At 40.5% G+C, this 17,013-nt stretch overlaps 1 protein-coding gene across 6 annotated transcripts in view; it reads left to right on the top strand.

Moving 5' to 3' along the window:
* Nucleotides 1-2,981: 2,981 nt before the first annotated feature.
* ppp3cb (protein phosphatase 3 catalytic subunit beta) overlaps nt 2,982-17,013 on the top strand; it is a 41,823-nt gene continuing 27,791 nt past the window's right edge. For 4 of the 6 annotated variants that reach the window (XM_008114237.3, XM_003223103.4, XM_062975891.1 and 1 more), the window contains exons 1-3: nt 2,982-3,155; nt 8,160-8,360; nt 13,870-13,994. In XM_008114237.3, coding sequence (XP_008112444.2) covers nt 3,080-3,155; nt 8,160-8,360; nt 13,870-13,994 — 402 coding nt within the window. In that variant the 5' untranslated portion in view covers nt 2,982-3,079. The remainder of the gene's footprint in view (nt 3,156-8,159; nt 8,361-13,869; nt 13,995-17,013) is intronic. The other 2 variants (XM_008114238.3, XM_008114239.3) reach the window with 1 other exon arrangement.

The following is a 17,013-nucleotide window of genomic DNA, read 5'->3' on the forward strand; positions in this document are numbered from 1 at the left end:
TTGGCTGTAGGTTAACTATAAATCCCAGCAACAACTCCCAAATGACAAAATTAATCCCCCCCTCCCCCCTCCCCCACACACCAGTATTCAAATTTGGGCGTGCCAAATTTTGTCCAGTGAATAAAAATACATCCTGCATATCTGGTATTTACATAACGATTCACAACAGTAGCAAAATGACAGTAATGAAGTAGCAAGGAAAATAATTTTATGGCTGGGGGTCACCACGAGAGGTGGGTCACCGCATTAGGAAGGTTGAGAACCACTGCACACTTGGAAGGCAATCATACTCAGTGATCCCCGGAAGGGGAGGAGGGGAACCCTGAATAGGGTGTGAGGTGGGGCCTGGGAAATGAATTCTGCAGCTATAAGCTGAGGAGCCTTATAACCAAGGTAAAAAGAAAGTGCAAAAGCTGGTTGCAGTTAAACACTAAAAAAAACAAGATTATAACCAGACTGATTGATAACTGGAAAACAGAGGGAGTAAACGTGGAGGAAGTGACAGACTTTGTATTTCTAGGCGCGAAGATTACTGCAGACTGCAGTCAGGAAATCAGAAGTCTTTTGCTTCTTGGGAGGAGAGCAATTACCAATCTCAATAAAATAGTGAAGAGACATCATACTGGCAATGATGGTCTGCAGAGTTAAAGCAATGGTATTCCCCGTAGTAACCTATGGATGCGAGAGCTGGACCATAAGGAAGGCTGAGCAAAGGAAGATATACGCTTTGGAAAACTCTGAGTGCCTTGGGCCGCAAGAAGATCCAACCAGTCCATACTCCAGGAAATAAAGCCCAACTGCTCACTGGAGGGAAGGATATTAGAGGCAAAGATGAAGTACTTTGGCCACATCATGAGAAGACAGGAAAGATTTACGAGTTGGGTTGATACAGGGAACACTGTGGATGTAGCCTACCTGGATTTCAGTAAGCCCTTCGACAAAGTCCCCCACGACCTTCTGGCAAATAAACTAGTAAAATGTAGGCTAGACAAAACTACGGTTAGGTGGATCTGTAATTGGCTAAGCGAACAAACCCAAAGGGTGCTCACCAATGCGTCTTCTTCATCTTGGAAAGAAGTCACGAGTGGAGTGCCGCAGGATTCTGTCCTGGGCCCTGTTTTTCAACATCTTTATAACGACTTAGACGAAGGGTTAGAAGGCACAATCATCAAGTTTGCAGACAACACCAAACTGGGAGGGATAGCTAACACTCCAGAAGACAGGAGCAGAATTCAAAACGATCTTGACAGACTAGAGAGATGGGCCGAAACTAACAAAATGAAGTTCAACAGGGACAAATGCAAGATACTTCACTTCGGCAGAAAAAATGGAATGCAAAGATGCAGAATGGGGGACGCCTGGCTCGACAGCAGTACATGTGAAAAAGATCTTGGGAGTCCTCGTGGACAACAAGTTAAATATGAGCCTACAATGTGATGCGGCTGCTAAAAAAGCCAATGAGATTCTGGCCTGCATAAATAGGGGTATAGCATCTAGATCCAGGGAAGTCATGCTACCTCTCTATTCTGCCTTGGTCAGGCCACACCTGGAATACTGTGTCCAATTCTGGGCACCACAATTGAAGGGAGATGTTGACAAGCTGGAAAGCGTCCAGAGGAGGGCAACTAAAATGATTAAAGGTCTGGAGAACAAGCCCTATGAGGAGTGGCTTAAAGAACTAGGCATGTTTAGCCTGCAGAAGAGAAGGCTGAGAGGAGACATGATAGCCATGTACAAATACGTGAAGGGAAGTCATAGGGAGGAGGGAGCAAGATTGTTTTCTGCTGCCCTGCAGACTAGGACACGGAACAATGGCTTCAAACTACAGGAAAGGAGATTCCACCTGAACATCAGGAAGAACTTCCTCACTGTGAGAGCTGTTTGGCAGTGGAACTCTCTGCCCCGGGCTGTGGTGGAGGCTCCTTCTTTGGAGGCTTTTAAGCAGAGGCTGGATGGCCATCTGTCGGGGGTGCTTTGAATGCGATTTCCTGCTTCTTGGCAGGGGGTTGGGCTGGATGGCCCATGAGGTCTCTTCCAACTCTACTATTCTATGATTCTATGAGAATGATGCTGGGGAAAATGGAAGGAAAAAGGAATAATAGTTATAATAATAATAATAATAAAAACTTTATTTATACCCCGCCACCATCTCCCCGTGGGGACTCGAGGTGGCTTACATGGGGCAGAGGCCCAAACAACATAGAACAAAACATAGGCAACATAATACAAATCACACTATAAAAAGATAAAACAGTAATACAATATATCAATTAAAACAAAAATACAGGATAAAAAATTGCATTTAAAACACATAAATGGTAAAATCGTAATAAAAACGGGATAGATTATTAAAAACCCTCTGGGGCTGATTAATGACTGTATCTCCAAAGGCCTGCCGAAATATCCAAGTCTTCAGTTGTTTCCTGAAGGAAGGTAGAGAGGGAGCCAACCTAAGAGGAAGAGGGGCCGACCAAGGGCAAGATGGGTGGATGGTATCCTTGAAGTGACTAGCTTGACCTGGAAGGAGCTGGGGGTTGCGACGGCCGACAGGGACACAGAGGTCACAAAGAGTCGGAAGCGACTGAAAGAATAAGCAACACAGGCCCCAGGCGTTGCCTATTTTTAATTACATCCGGGGCTTTTGCATTGCCTCTCAGTCTAGGCTTTGAAGTGTGAAAGAAGGGGGACATACCCGTGTTCACTTGAGGAGCCCAAGTAAGCTCCACGAGGGAGCTTTCTGGGGCGCTCTGCAAGCACAGGCCACAGCGCCGCTTTCCCTCCATCCCTCCCGCCCTGCTTCTTCGGGCTCCGGACCCAGTGAAATAGCCTCGCACCTGACCAGCGACTACACACGGTCCTTGCCTTCGCCCGACTGAACTGGGCGCGTATCTTCCCCTCAAAAATGGGCGCGAAGGGGCTCGCGTGAAGGAAGGGAGGGAGGGGAGGGGCGGGGCTAGCGCGGTGCATGCCGGTCCCTTCAGCTCCTGCTCCTCCTGCTCGGCGGCCATGTTGCTGTAGGCGGGGGCTCCTCCTCCTGCGCCTCTCGCGGAGGCGGAACGGGAGGACCAGGCCGAAGACCATGATGTCCGTCCAGGAAGGGGCCCGGGCGGTACTGCTGGGGGCGCTGCCCGGGGCCGGAGAGCGCGCCGTCAAGGGTGAGTCTCGGCCCTGCTAGGCCCGCCTCCTGGGAGGGACGGAGGGAGGAAAACACTCGCGCTGGGAGCCTCTCCTGTGCCCACAGTGCTGCTGGGCCTGAAGAGCGCTCCTTCCTTGGTGGCACAGAATCCTGGCCTGCCCTTTCGGCCAAAGAGAGGCAGTGCTACTTCTTGGGAACCTCAGCAATGTGTTGTGGAAGTCTTTCATGGCCGGAATGACTGGGGTGCTCTGAATTTTCCGGGCTGTATAGCCATGTTCCAGAAGCATTCTCTCCTGATCTTTCGCCTGCATCTGTGGCAGGCATTTTCAGAGGTTGTGAGGTCTATTGGAAACTAGGCAAGTAGGGCTTATATGTCTGTGGAAAGTCCAGGGTGGGAGAAAAAAATATTGTCTGTTAGAGGCAGGTGTGAATATTGCAATTGGCCACCTCGATCAGCATTGAATGGCCCTGCAGGCTGCTTACTGCCTGGGGGAATCCTTTGTTGGGAGGTGTTAGCTGGCCCTGATTATTATTAATAATAACAACAACAACAACTTCATTTTTATATCCCACCACCATCGCCCCAAAGACACTTGGGGCGGCTTACATGGAGACCAAGCCCAGCATAAACAAAGATTACAAGCTAAAACAATTAAAAACACAATATGTTGTCGAAGACTTCCATGGCCGGGATCACAGGGTTGTTGTATGTTTTCCAGGCTGTATGACCATGTTGCAGAAGTATTCTCTCCTGATGTTTCGCCCATATCTATGGCTGTTAGGTACCTCACAACCTCTGAGGATGCCTGCCATAGATGTGGGCGAAACGTCAGGAAAGAATACTTCTGGAACATGGCCATACAGCCCGGAAAACATACAACAACCCAAAAACATAATAACACGTAAACAATCTAACTAAAATAATTAAAAACAGAAGAGTAAAAACATCATAAAATATACACCGACCAACATCAACAACCAGTAAACCAGGACATGGTGGGCATGATCAGATGTGAGAGGGCAGGGCAAGGACTTGTGCCTGCTGAGGGTAAAGTGCTGAAAAAACTTAATCAATAAATTAGGGCTGGGCAGACATGATTGGGGACTAAAACTGTCATTCAAAGGCACACTGGAACATTCATGTCTGGATTCATGTCTGGGATTCCTCTGTTTTCTGAGTATTGTTCTTTAGTTACTGTCCTGATTTTAGAATGTTTTAATACTGTTAGCTAGATTTTGTTCATTTGTTCATTTTCATGGTTTCCTCTTTTGTGTTGAAATTGTCCACATGCTTGTGGATTTCAGTGGCTTCTCTGTGTAGTCTGACACGATGATTGTTAAAGTGGTCCAGTATTTCTGTTCTCAAAAAATATACTGTCCTGATTGGTTCATCAAGTGCTCTGCTATGGCTGACTTCTCTGGTTGAGTTAGTCTGCAGTGCCTTTCATGTTCCTTTATTCATGATTGGGCATTGCTGTCTTTGGTAGTCCCTATGTAGATTTGTCCTCAGCTGCATGGTATACAATAGACTCCTACCGAGGAGAGAGGATCCCTCTTGTCCTTTGCTGAACAAAGCATTTGTTGGATTTTCTTAGTCTGTAGATCGTTTGTAGGTTGTGTTTTTTCATCAGCTTCCCTTCATGAACCAACCTACACTTAGAAACATGGAGAAAAGGACATCATTCCTCGCCTCCCCAATCATCATAATCAGTTTTACTTTTTACCTACCTCTCCTAATGGCTCAAGGCGGGGTACAACACAGTCAACACATATCAACACAAAATACATACAGGCAGTCCCTGAGTTAAAGACACCTGACATCCAAATGACTCGTAGTTAAGAACGGGATGAGACAACAGGAAGTGAGAGAAATCTACCCCTGGGAAGGGAAATTCACTCCTGGAAGAGTTGTCATAGGGAAAAGCTGTTTCCACTGAAGCTTTCTCACCAATCCTTATTTCCACAACAAGCCAAATTTTTCAAAATTATCACAGGGACAGAAAGTGAGGCAAAATCATTCCAAACAAGGGCACAGACAGCAAAACTCTTCACTATTCTATCCAAAATGTACATACTGTACATATATAGGGGAGGGGCTGGAGTTACACTTAATATGTACCTGTTTCAACTAACATACAAAATCAACTTAAGACAAACCTACAGAACCTATCCTGTCTGTAACTTGGGAACTGCCTGTATATCAAAATATTGTAAAAGACATAGACCAAAAAATATAGTGCAAAGATCAAAATATAGCACCTATAGAATGCAAATCTAAATTCACAGTCCAACATTGGCTGGATAGGCCTGCCAGGAGAGATAAGTCTTTACATGTGTCTCAGATTTGGGCAGCTCATTCATGTCTTCCAGAAGGTTGTTCTACAGTCTTGGAGCAGCCACTGAAAAGATCCTATGGGTGACAGTTGCCTGTTGGGTTCTGGCTGGTTTAAATAAGAGTCCCTCAGAGGACCTGTGTGTCCTAAAAGGTGTATTATATGGGAGACGTCGATCCTGTAGGTAACCTGGACCCAAACTATGTAGGGCTTTAAAGGTCAAAATAAACACTGTACTGAATCTGTTGGGGTGCAAATCAACACTAGCTGACAGGCAGGCAGGTAATCAAACACACATTCCCATCAGGTGGAAATACATATAACCAAAATAACTAAAGCTGAGGCAATACCAACTTGCATGCATCTTTATACAGCAAATGTCAAATCATAGTTGAAAGAGACCACAAGGACCACCCAGTGCAGTCCCCTGCCATGCAGAAACACATAACTAAAACACCCCCAGTAGATGGTCACCCAACCTCTGCTTAAAAACCACCAGAGAAGGAGACTCCACCACACTCCAAGGCAGAATATTCTACCATCAAAAAGTTCTTTCTGATGTTACGGTGGAATAATTTTTACTGCCAGTTACAGTGGTGCACTATATATTCCCCTTCCATCATATTTGTGTATTCACACTGCGTTTGAGGAATCATACAGGTGCTGCTCACTATCTACAACCAGATAGAAAAAAGCTTATTCCCCATCACTCCTGATGAAACTGAATTACTGTATCGTGAAATGACACATGTCTAAAAGGTGTGTCAGCTCTGCCCTATCTAGTTGAGGCTGGTGGAAATTTGACTTAACTGCACAGGAGGGTCACATGTTCTCCTCCTGTTTTGTAAAGACACAATATGTACATGCTGGAGATTTCCAGGAGATTATATTGATCCATCAACTGTTTCATCTCATTCTTGACAAATTCCCCTCTTAGAAGGAGCCACAGTCTTTGCAGATTGCATCAATTTCCAAGATACACACACATTATTGGTGCTTCTTTTTTTCTATAACATAAACATCTAAAGACATGTAGCAAAACCTTTTTTTAATTATCGAAATATATCTGCATTTTGGCAGACATAATTTCTTCTTTTTTGGGATGTGTCTGCAAATTTAAACCACTTCCAGCAAAGACTGTTTTGAATGAACCTTTAGGTTTTCAAATTCCAGCTCAGATTCAAGGCCAAATTGAAGTGCATCATTTTCTGAAGTGCCACATCAGTGGTCCAGAGCGGTATCGGTGTGCAGACCTAGTGCTCTGTACCTGTCTTCTGCTTTCGTTCCATCATTGACTGATGTCTGTATGTCATCAATGCCTTTAATATTATAGTCAAATATCTACATTTTTAGATTTATATTTGGATAGAATGTTACTTGTGTAAAACTAGTTGATATTTTTGAAAATTTGAAGTTATAATAAATCAGAAAAAGTGCATCATCATTTCATGTAAGTACTCTAGATCAGGGGTTCTCAAACTTTTTTTTAGCTACGAAACACCTTTGAAATGTGAAATTTAAGTTGGATGACTAAATTTCATCTTACAGATACATACTGTATCTGATAAATAAAATGACAATATTATTGACAAAGCAAAGTAGTTTCACAATTTAAGCAAGCAAGACATTAGGTTTTATCATTCAGTTTTTCATATTCTTCACCAATTTTACATTAAACTATACATACAAAAGAAAAAATAGAAAACAGAAAAATTGTTACAAAACTACAACAAAATATTTGAGAGCGAATTCAGAGCAAATATTGCAGATCCACAAACAGCAATTTTATATGTAATGATCCCCCCCCCCCCCCCCATAATTCTTGAATCTTCTAATAGTTTCTGGGTTGTGGAAAAGTGGAGACATTCACTGAAAAAGGACTCATTGGAGACAAACAGTCTAGCATTTGTATCTGTCCAGTAACAGGAAGGATTGTCTGTAAAAATTGCGTATCCTTTTGATATTTCGATTCCCAGGAGCTAACTGGCGAACTACAGATTCTATAGTTTGTGTTTCACATGGAAGGGGCTACTCAATACTTGAGAAACTCTGTTCTAGATCATGATCTAGAGCAGAATCTTGAGACTGAAAGTTTTTTCTCACCGCTGACAGATTCGGCATTAATTTTCTACAAGGAAAATTGTGATTATGTATTTTCTGCTCAGCTAAACATATGGGACTTTTATAAATAGGCTCCTATCCAGCCTTTCTGATCATTTCTTTGAGTTGTTTACATTCTGTGCCCCCTTGTGACTTTTTAGGTTACAGCAAAACCAGGCAATACATTTCCCATTTTTGTAATGTTTTTTGGAATGTTCTCTTTCTTGAGTCTTTCTGATTTATAGGAGTGCACAGTATTCCTGCACAAAACACACAGAATTGTAAAGCCTTAATGTAGCTACCTAGTTTGTATATACAAATTTACCATTTCCCTCAAAAGTTCATAGGTTGCCTGCCCAGCAAGTTTTAAGCATGAATTTTAAATTTATGTCCTGCATTTTAATATGTGTGTTTATAAATTTTTGCAATGTTTGTGTGTTTTTGACTGTGCTGTGACCCGCCTCGAGCCAGAGAGAGAGGTGGGTAAGAAATAAAATTATTATTTTCATCATTATTATTATTATAAAAATTGTGCTGATAATATTTTTCAGTAATCTTTGTAAGTGATACTTACATTCTGTCATTTTCAGCTGTTCCTTTTCCACCAACACATCGTCTAACATCAGAAGAAGTGTTTGATACAGCTGGAAAACCTCGGGTAGATATTTTGAAGAACCACCTAATAAAAGAAGGCCGGGTAGATGAAGAGATTGCACTTAAAATCATCAATGAAGGTGCTGCGATTTTAAGAAGAGAGAAGACTATGATAGAAGTTGAAGCTCCTATTACAGGTGAATGCTTGAAACTGCAATGTATGGAGGATTGTTTCAGTAGCAGCCTCTTAATACCTAAATAGTACAAACTGAGAAAATTATATTTTTCAGTAGTTTATGACAAAAAGGGAAATGATAGTGTATTCAAACTTACAAGCCAAGTTTGCAAGTGGAATTGTAGTGAGCTCTAACAAACCTCAGGCTCCTGTGCCATCCCTCCTCTCTCCATATGGCCATGTTAGAAACATTGGTTGCATCAACACAGGTGGTCCAAGGTCTGGATGTTGCTGCTGTTGGAAAATGGCAGGGACGTGGCATAACCTGAAGGAAATGACTTTATGTTGTGGAATGCTGTCTTTCATTCATTGCCAGGTCAAGATCTGGACTAGATTGTAAATTCCTATGAGGTCTGATTTTCATGCAGACCTTAGCATAATTCAGCCACTTTAACAGTATCTGAAATCAAAGGCAGGTACCAATTTTGTATGGTGATTTTTTGAGGGCTCTGAAATAGTTGTATAGTCATTGTTCTCCACGTTTTATCATCACAGAAAAGGCGAGTTCCTTCTGGGTAGCAATTTTCCACGCTAAACGTTCACAAACACAGGCCAATTGTTTTGTCAGCATCTCAAATGTCAAAGGTCAGATACATCCACATCACATATTCCCCCCCTCCTCCCCCAGGAAGTCCCATGGAATGGTGAGTTTTGGCTCTGATAGGTTTTAGATGGAACCTAATGGAATTGAGCTCCAAGGGCTAGATCAATTGTGCAGTCATATGGCCAGTGTGGGGAAAACCTGTCAATCTCCTTTTTATTAAAGACATCTGAAAATCCATAGCATTTAGTTTTTGATGTGGCAAGATGTTCTTGAGCGGCATGTATCTATTCTGGCTATGGTTATGGTCCTGCAGCGCTGGGTCATTTCAGATTTTTGGAGTTTGAGAGCTGTCAAATAATTAATTCAATCCGGATCAGTTGTGGTATTAATCAGAATGAAGAGAGAAGCAACAGTGTTGGTCCAGGAATCGTTGAGAATGTCAGTATACATACACAAAGGCAGTAAAAAGTAAAACAGATTTGGAAATTGTGGCCACTACAAAGTCAGGAAAACAGTGTGGTAGGTCCTTGATATCTGCTGGAGTTTGGTTCCTGGATACCAAAATCTATGGATGCAGAAGTCCCATGATGTGTAATGGCACAGTAAAATAGTGTCGTCATATAAAATGGCAAAATCAAGATTTATGTTTAAGGTTGTGTTTTTTTTAAAAAAAAAAATCAAACCATGGGTGGTAGAATCTGTGGATGCAGAATCTATGTATATGGAGACCTGCCTACTGCTAGTCTCCAAGAAGGATGGAAGCCAGGGGGGGTCCAGGGGGGGATGACAGATAGTGGCAGTCATCACTGTGAATTCTTTGGTGTGTAGAGGAACAATGCATGATATTTTGGATTTCCTTCTGTCATACCAATTTCATGGCTAGGAACCGCAAGACCTTGTCTTTCTGTTTAATGCACTGATTTCTCCTACTGGAATTTTTGAGGATCTTACTCTTTTTTTGTTTATAATCTATCTTTCATCTCCCTATTAAGTTTCTTCTTTGCTGTTTTGATCGTAGCATGTTTTTTTCATTTAAAATGCCTCTAGAACTGGTGCAAGGGTACATAACTCAAAAGTGTCTTGATTCCTCCTCTGCAGCATCCATAAAATGACAGATACGTAGTTCTTTACAGACTCTGTCAACAAATCTTTATGTAAACAAAACTAGAATAGTAGTGCTATTATTCCCAATGAAAAATTAATAATATACATTCATTCATGCCTGGGATTGGATAACACACACAACTTCTTCAGCCTTACACTGGAGTAGGACTGGGAAATTACCAGGTCTTGTGGCAGGGAAAGAGGAAGCAGCACACACAGCATGTTGGAGATATTGAAAATAATAAGCAAATTGCCAGTTATTCATTCTAGATTCTTGGATTGGTTTTTCATATACTAATTAGGAAAAGAAACTCTACTGAGGTCTTCAGCTTTTCCTAGCTTGCTACAGAGTGTGTTACTGGATTGTGACACAAGGAAAGAAGGGAGATGGAAGCTCTAAAAAAATTGAAACAAACTTGTAACAGGTTTTGAGGAGTGTTATGCTTGCTGAGCCTTATCACAACTGTTCAGATGGATGCTCTTGTTTGCAATGCTTGTCAAAGACCTACTTTAAAGTTGCAGTTGCATGATTTTTTTTTAGATTAGAGCTGCTCTAAATAGTAATGTGGCATGGGATGCTGGTGGACATATAAGCAATAGATGCTGAAATTTAAGAGAAAATATTTCATTGGCAAATTTTTCATTCTGCATTTCCTTTGAACATGTTGGTCATTTTATTATATGGTTAAAATATAAGCATCAAAAGATGCTAAACATTAGGCTCCTGTTGGGATTCATTTTTAAAGAGACCAAGAATGGAGCCCTTGACTATCTGCTAGAAGAAATTCACTGGAGAAGGTGACTTATAGTCATTAAGTAGTTGATGCCGCAGCTATTACAAAGTGTCCTTTGTTCCATTTGGTGAAATATCTTTTCAGTTTCAGTTGTTGCAGCATGTTGATATGAACATGTATGTTTGAATCATTCTATTCCACCATATTTAAGCATCTTTTCCCATCCTGGTTGATAAAACAAAGTAGAGGCGAATTGATTGGGTGTATTCAGATAGTGGTTAGTGCTTTGTCCTAACAGAAGGAAATGCCAATCACTGAAAGAATCTGCTGAAACAGGACCTCCTTTGATCCAAAGGTATTGAGAGTCCTATCATTAATACAGATTCCACCTTAGTTAACAAAGTCCCTATGTTCATGGGCACTACTTTAATAGAAAATTTGGTATGAGAGGCAGAAATAACATGCAAAGAATAGGGATAGTTCAATCACAAAAGTACAGTATATTACAGTAAACTTTTTTTTACTAAGAGTGTACATATGTGAACCCAAACAACTAAGTTATGTAGATGTAAAAAAAAACAAACAACCCTAACCTTCTAGAGACCTCTTGAAAATGTCTTCCAGAATGCATTCAGGGTGATTTTTTTCTTGCCTTCTTCCAATTTTTGTTATAATTTCCATTTTGATGACTGAATATACAGGTCTATGCTTTTTAATATGTTGGAGGTAACTTAATGAGGCAGATCTAGCTGCTTTCCCCCTTTCTCTCTGATTGGCTATTCACACATGCTCAGTAATGGATTCTAGAGGCAGCTACTGTATTTCTGCACTGTTGTAAGCAGTCATATGCAGTTAAAGTAGCGTCAGCTAGAACAGAATCTCATTCTTTCCCCACACAGGCTTTATTGCATTGTTTATTGCTAGATGGAGGATGAAGAGTAAATTGGGGTCAGGACAGGTGACATAAAAGACTTTACTGTTAGCTAGTTTTTAAATTGAGGTATGCTTGCATTGTATCCACATTTTGGACAGTATTTCTGAGTGTATGATGACTAGACAGCTGCAGATGTTTTTTTCAGGAAACATTGCATTGTCCTATTTCATTCTAGTTTCAGGGCCCTTCTACACAGACATATAACCCAGAATATGAAGGCAGAAAATCCCACAATATCTGCTTTGAACTGGGTTGAGTCCACACTGCCACATATTCCAGTTCAGAGCAGAAAATGTGGGATTTTATTCAGCTGTGTGGAAGGGGCCTTAGATAGTGAGATAGTATTCCCCATTGTACTCCAGGTAAAAGATGGAAAGAGTCCTACCCTGTTGATGTTTTTTGACCTCTTGAAGATTTATGTTACCATTGACTATAATATTGTACTTAAACAGTTCTCTTGGATAGGAAGTGGATTCACTGTGCCTATAGAACTAGTTTCAAGGAGTGTCATGCATCACAGTCTTTAAACTGGGTTTTCGCAGTGTTCCATTCTGTTTCTCCCATCCCATTTACCTATATGCTGATGTTAGGTGAGATCAGTAGGAGATGTAGGGTTGCATATCATCCGTTTTACTTCTCTTGCCATTGGTAGTGAGATATCATTTGTAGGCCAGTGCCTATAACAGGATAAACAATTGCTAATAAACAGCATTTGAATCCTGATAAGATAGTGTCTCTCTTAATTAGTGTTTTTTAGACTTGAGAATTGGGTTGGTGACCTGCCCTGTATGCTGTTGCCCCACCTAAAAGAATAGATATGTTCTGAACTGATCTTTGACACAGAAGGAGAAATAGAGTTGGTTTGAGGCCAGCTATGACTTTTCCTGGACAGAGATAATATGGCCACTGCTTCCCAATTGAACTACTGCAATGCACTTTAATCAGAAGAGCACAATGGTCGTTTTAGAGGAACTGCACTGGCAGCTAACACACCGCTGGCCTGAATTCTAAGTGTTAATTATGACATTTAAAGTCTTAAATGATCTGAAACCGTAATGTGTGAAAGGGTTCCTCTTCCTATATATGTCTGTCCAAGGATTATGATCTGATGAAGCAGACACCCTAGTGTCCCACCAGTAGGAATATAAGGTTCTATGTGAAAGATTGAGAGAGGGTATTCTCTACTTCGATGTCCCAGTTTTGGAATGTAGGCCTGCATGACATCAGGACCGGTTTCTTTTCACTACCAAATTAAAACATTGCTCTTTAATAAATACTTCGGACTTTCATGCCTTTCCCTCTGTCCCAAGTCTGGGCATATTCTGAGATCAGGCTGCAGCATAAAAACAAGTTGGCCACAGAAGTTAAGGCTGAAGGTGGCATTCTGTTAGGAGCTCATCAAATCCACTCCTGTTATTAAACCTTAAAAATGAGTCAGATTGCTCAACTCTGTACCTAAGTAGATTCAGCACTCTTTAAAATTCAGATAAAAGCCAGAGTAGATTCCTTGTAGGGTGTCACTGGCCACCATTGCCTATATCTTCTCTAAAAGTTATGGCTATTTCTGTCCCCCACCATTGAAGGGATTCAGGGTTGACACTACAAAATAATCTTAGTTCAACTTTGGCTGTAGAATCGGTAATGGCAATCACACAAATAATGGGGTTGTTTTGGGTGCTGTTTATATTATTGTGTGGCACAGGACAAGTGTGTGAAGTGTTCGGCAGACTTGGCTGCCTTCAAAGCTATTTAGCATTGTCGTGTGAATCTTCCTTCATGTGGCACTGGGGAAGGGGATGTTGGAAACACAGTAACAAGATGAAGAGAGAAAGGCTTAAAACCAAGTGCTATAAAATCTGTTGGAACTTGGTAAGTAAAGCAATGTTAAATTCCTGTGATTCCATGGGTTTACTCTAGCTGGGACTATCAGTTGGCCTTAGGCCCAGGTCTTGTGGCCCTGTTCAGTAAAGGTTGAAACAGATCTCATGAGATGTGCTAGTTCATACATAGCTAAGCTGCAGGTGATGATCTTTGATATGTTAATATTGCTATGCAGTGCATAGGGTTTGGTCTGATTTACTGTTATTTTCAATTTGGCTGTTTTATTCCACCAAAAATCACTTTAATTCTTTAATCATCAGCATTTTCATTGCAGTGTGTGGTGACATTCATGGCCAATTCTTTGACCTAATGAAGCTATTTGAAGTGGGAGGATCACCTGCTAACACAAGATACCTGTTCCTTGGTGACTATGTAGACAGAGGATATTTTAGCATAGAGGTAATTGAATGTGTGCATGTATGTACTGATGTTAATTTTAATGATGATGGTGTATGTGTTTGTGTATGAAATCATTTATTTGTTGTTATGATTCACTTAATAATGTTACTTTCTGGTAACATTGCCATTTCTCATTGGAGCCAGAGTTGAAAATTTTGATTCAAGGGTTTCATTTAGTCTATCAAGATCTGTCCCTTTCTCTTCTGACATCTCGGTTTCACTCCAGAATGATTGGTCTATAGATAAGATGCCACATGGATCCTCTGTCCACAAATCTGCTTGCCAGGCATGAGTGCCCTTGTCCTCTGGCATATAGGACACTCTGTGTACAGATCTCTCCCTCATTTCTACTGTATCTTTCAAATAATGAAGAGAAGCTTATCCTGAAGAGTTGGAAAGACTAACACTACTCTTGTTTTTGTTTTTTACTTTCCCCATGTCTTATACAAATATGAGAATACCCTGCTTCTCTCAACAACTCTGGACATGCCAGAGAATGCAGGGGAACAGATTAGTGTAACTACAAAAAAACAAAACAAAAAACAGTTGACTAGTAAGCCAGACCACAATTGTGGGTCCCTTGTATCATTGTGCAGTAGGGAAATAGGATGTATAATTTCTGCTGCATGTTGCTTGCTTGCGTGTTGCTTTTGGGAGAGCATCAGTAAGTGAATAGGAAGTGCCAGGTGTAAGGTAAGAAACATTCAGTTCCGTTTGAGCTAGATAAAAGAAGTTAGTCCTTTGTACTGTGAAAATCAAGGAAGATGACTTCATTCTCTAAAGTTCATAATATGCTCAAAAGCCATGTACACAGGCAATCGCCAAGTTGCAGACATTCAACTTGCATATGACTTATAGTTAAGAACTACAGTTAAGACTACAGGAAGTGCAATAAATCTACTCCTAGGAAGGGAAATTCACCCCTGAAAGAGTTGTCATGGGGAAAAGGTGTGTCCACTGAAACTTTACACCAATCCTTGTTTCCAAAACAAACCAAATTTTCAAAATCCAAGTGTCACAGGGACAGAAAGTGAGATGAAATCTTCTAAACAGGGGCACAGACAGCAAAACAAATGCCACACACACACACACACACTTGGCAGAAGTTACACTTAAAATGGAATTTGTTCCAACTTACAAACACAATTTAAAAACAAATCTGCAGAACCTATCTTATCTGTAACTTGACTCAAACTTCATGTATTTCATCCTTTTCTCGGTTTTCTTCTACATATGTTTCTGTATATTTCTTTAGTTCTTATTACCTTATTGGGAGCCTTTTTTAACTCCTTTCTTCTAGATGTTTTCAGTTAGTATCTATTGTTGCTTTTTTGGTTTCATCTTTAATTTTGAGAAATATCCTTTCATAGCAAACTGAATGGCATCCTATACCATTCTGATTGCAGTACCTTTGTCTGTATTCTCTTTACGGTAATCAATATGTCTCTTCTTAGGCTTTTCCATTGTAACATCATTCAGCCATATAGATTTGTTTGGCCTCCAATTAGACATAATACTTTTCCCTTTCAAGTGAAGTGTTACTGGATTATGAGCTGAGAAAAATCCTCAAAATTAGCAGCATACATAGTTGAAGATTTTGAAAGCAAATACATGCCAATCCTAGAAAAAGGGTTATGTCTCAAGACATAAAAGAGTCTCAATGAAAAATTATTTTCCTGAACATTCCTATCTTTTGCTTTCCAGCAATACCAAATTTTCTATCAAATCAAAAACGGATTTGGGTAATTTCTTTTGATACCATTAACTGATGTTCTAATTTTGGATCTGTAACCCTATTCAAATCATCTATTACTATCAATTTTTTAAACAAAAGCTCTGAAATGATATTCATTAAATCTCAAGAAATTGGATTTTTTTTCTTCCTTCCACCAGAATCTTCAGTTTGTACACTCACATATCTTCTCAGTGGTCCAAAAAGATTTCCTTTGAAGAAATGGTTGATCTAACATAAATCACTACTCCATGTCCAGATGCCAGATTTTCATCTTTGATCTTTGCTTTTCTTGGGTCTTGATCCAAGGTATCAAAAGATTTGTTTTCTTCTCTCGTGCCCTCTTATTTCAAAATTAATTCTATATTACCTAAGACACTCTATAGCCTCCATTGTAAAATTTAGAAAATGTAAACTGCAGTGATATTCTTTCCAGCTTTTGCCTCTAAAACAGTGATTCCCAACTGCAGCCCACAAATAAGGTCCGCAAGACATGCGGGGAAAATCAGCTCTAGATTATTTAATATGGTTTTCTGTGGGCGAACAGATGGCGACTACTGGATGGCATATGTTCTGTATCAGAAACTAGAGCTGATGTGGTCTGTCCAGCACCCCAAATAACCAAACCAAACCAAATCTAAAGTTGACAAAAAAAACCTGATTTGTAACCCTTTTGGTGCTAATGTTGGAAAATGGTCCCTGGTCAAAAAAAGGTTGGAAACCATTGCCCTAAAAGGTTGCTTCAGTCTATCAGTCAGTTCTTATTCTCAAAGGATTCTCCTTCATTATATTAAGATCTTTGTCATCAATTTTTATCCTTTTCTTATAAAGTTGCTGTTGCATAGAATCTGAAATTTATTTTCTCACAAAGTAGATGGAAGCTGGCAAATTCAATCTAGTTCTTGTTTCAAGTTGTCAGCATCCAAAAATTTAACCAAGACAATAATCATCCTTTCGCCTACATCCTCACTTGACTTCTTCTCTATTCCCCCTGAAATACAAACAATCCCCTTTCCATTGCTTCTAGACGTGCCACTGAATTCAGGCCTTTTTCATGTTCCATATCAATTTTTTCTGTTGTTGCTTCTGTGGTGCTTTCCCTTCCTGTGATACGGTGACAGAATCATAGCAAGGTGAGGCAACGATCAGATCCTTCTAACCCACAAACATGTTTTTCCATGTCATTAGGTATAGATCTGGACTCAGATGGTCCATCCTTGGTCCCTCTTTACCAAAACCTGTGATCATTGCAATCTGCATCCCCATCACAGCAGAGGGACTGTTAGT

The sequence above is a fragment of the Anolis carolinensis genome, chromosome 3, assembly GCF_035594765.1.
Source record: "Anolis carolinensis isolate JA03-04 chromosome 3, rAnoCar3.1.pri, whole genome shotgun sequence".
NCBI classification, from domain to species: domain Eukaryota; kingdom Metazoa; phylum Chordata; class Lepidosauria; order Squamata; family Dactyloidae; genus Anolis; species Anolis carolinensis.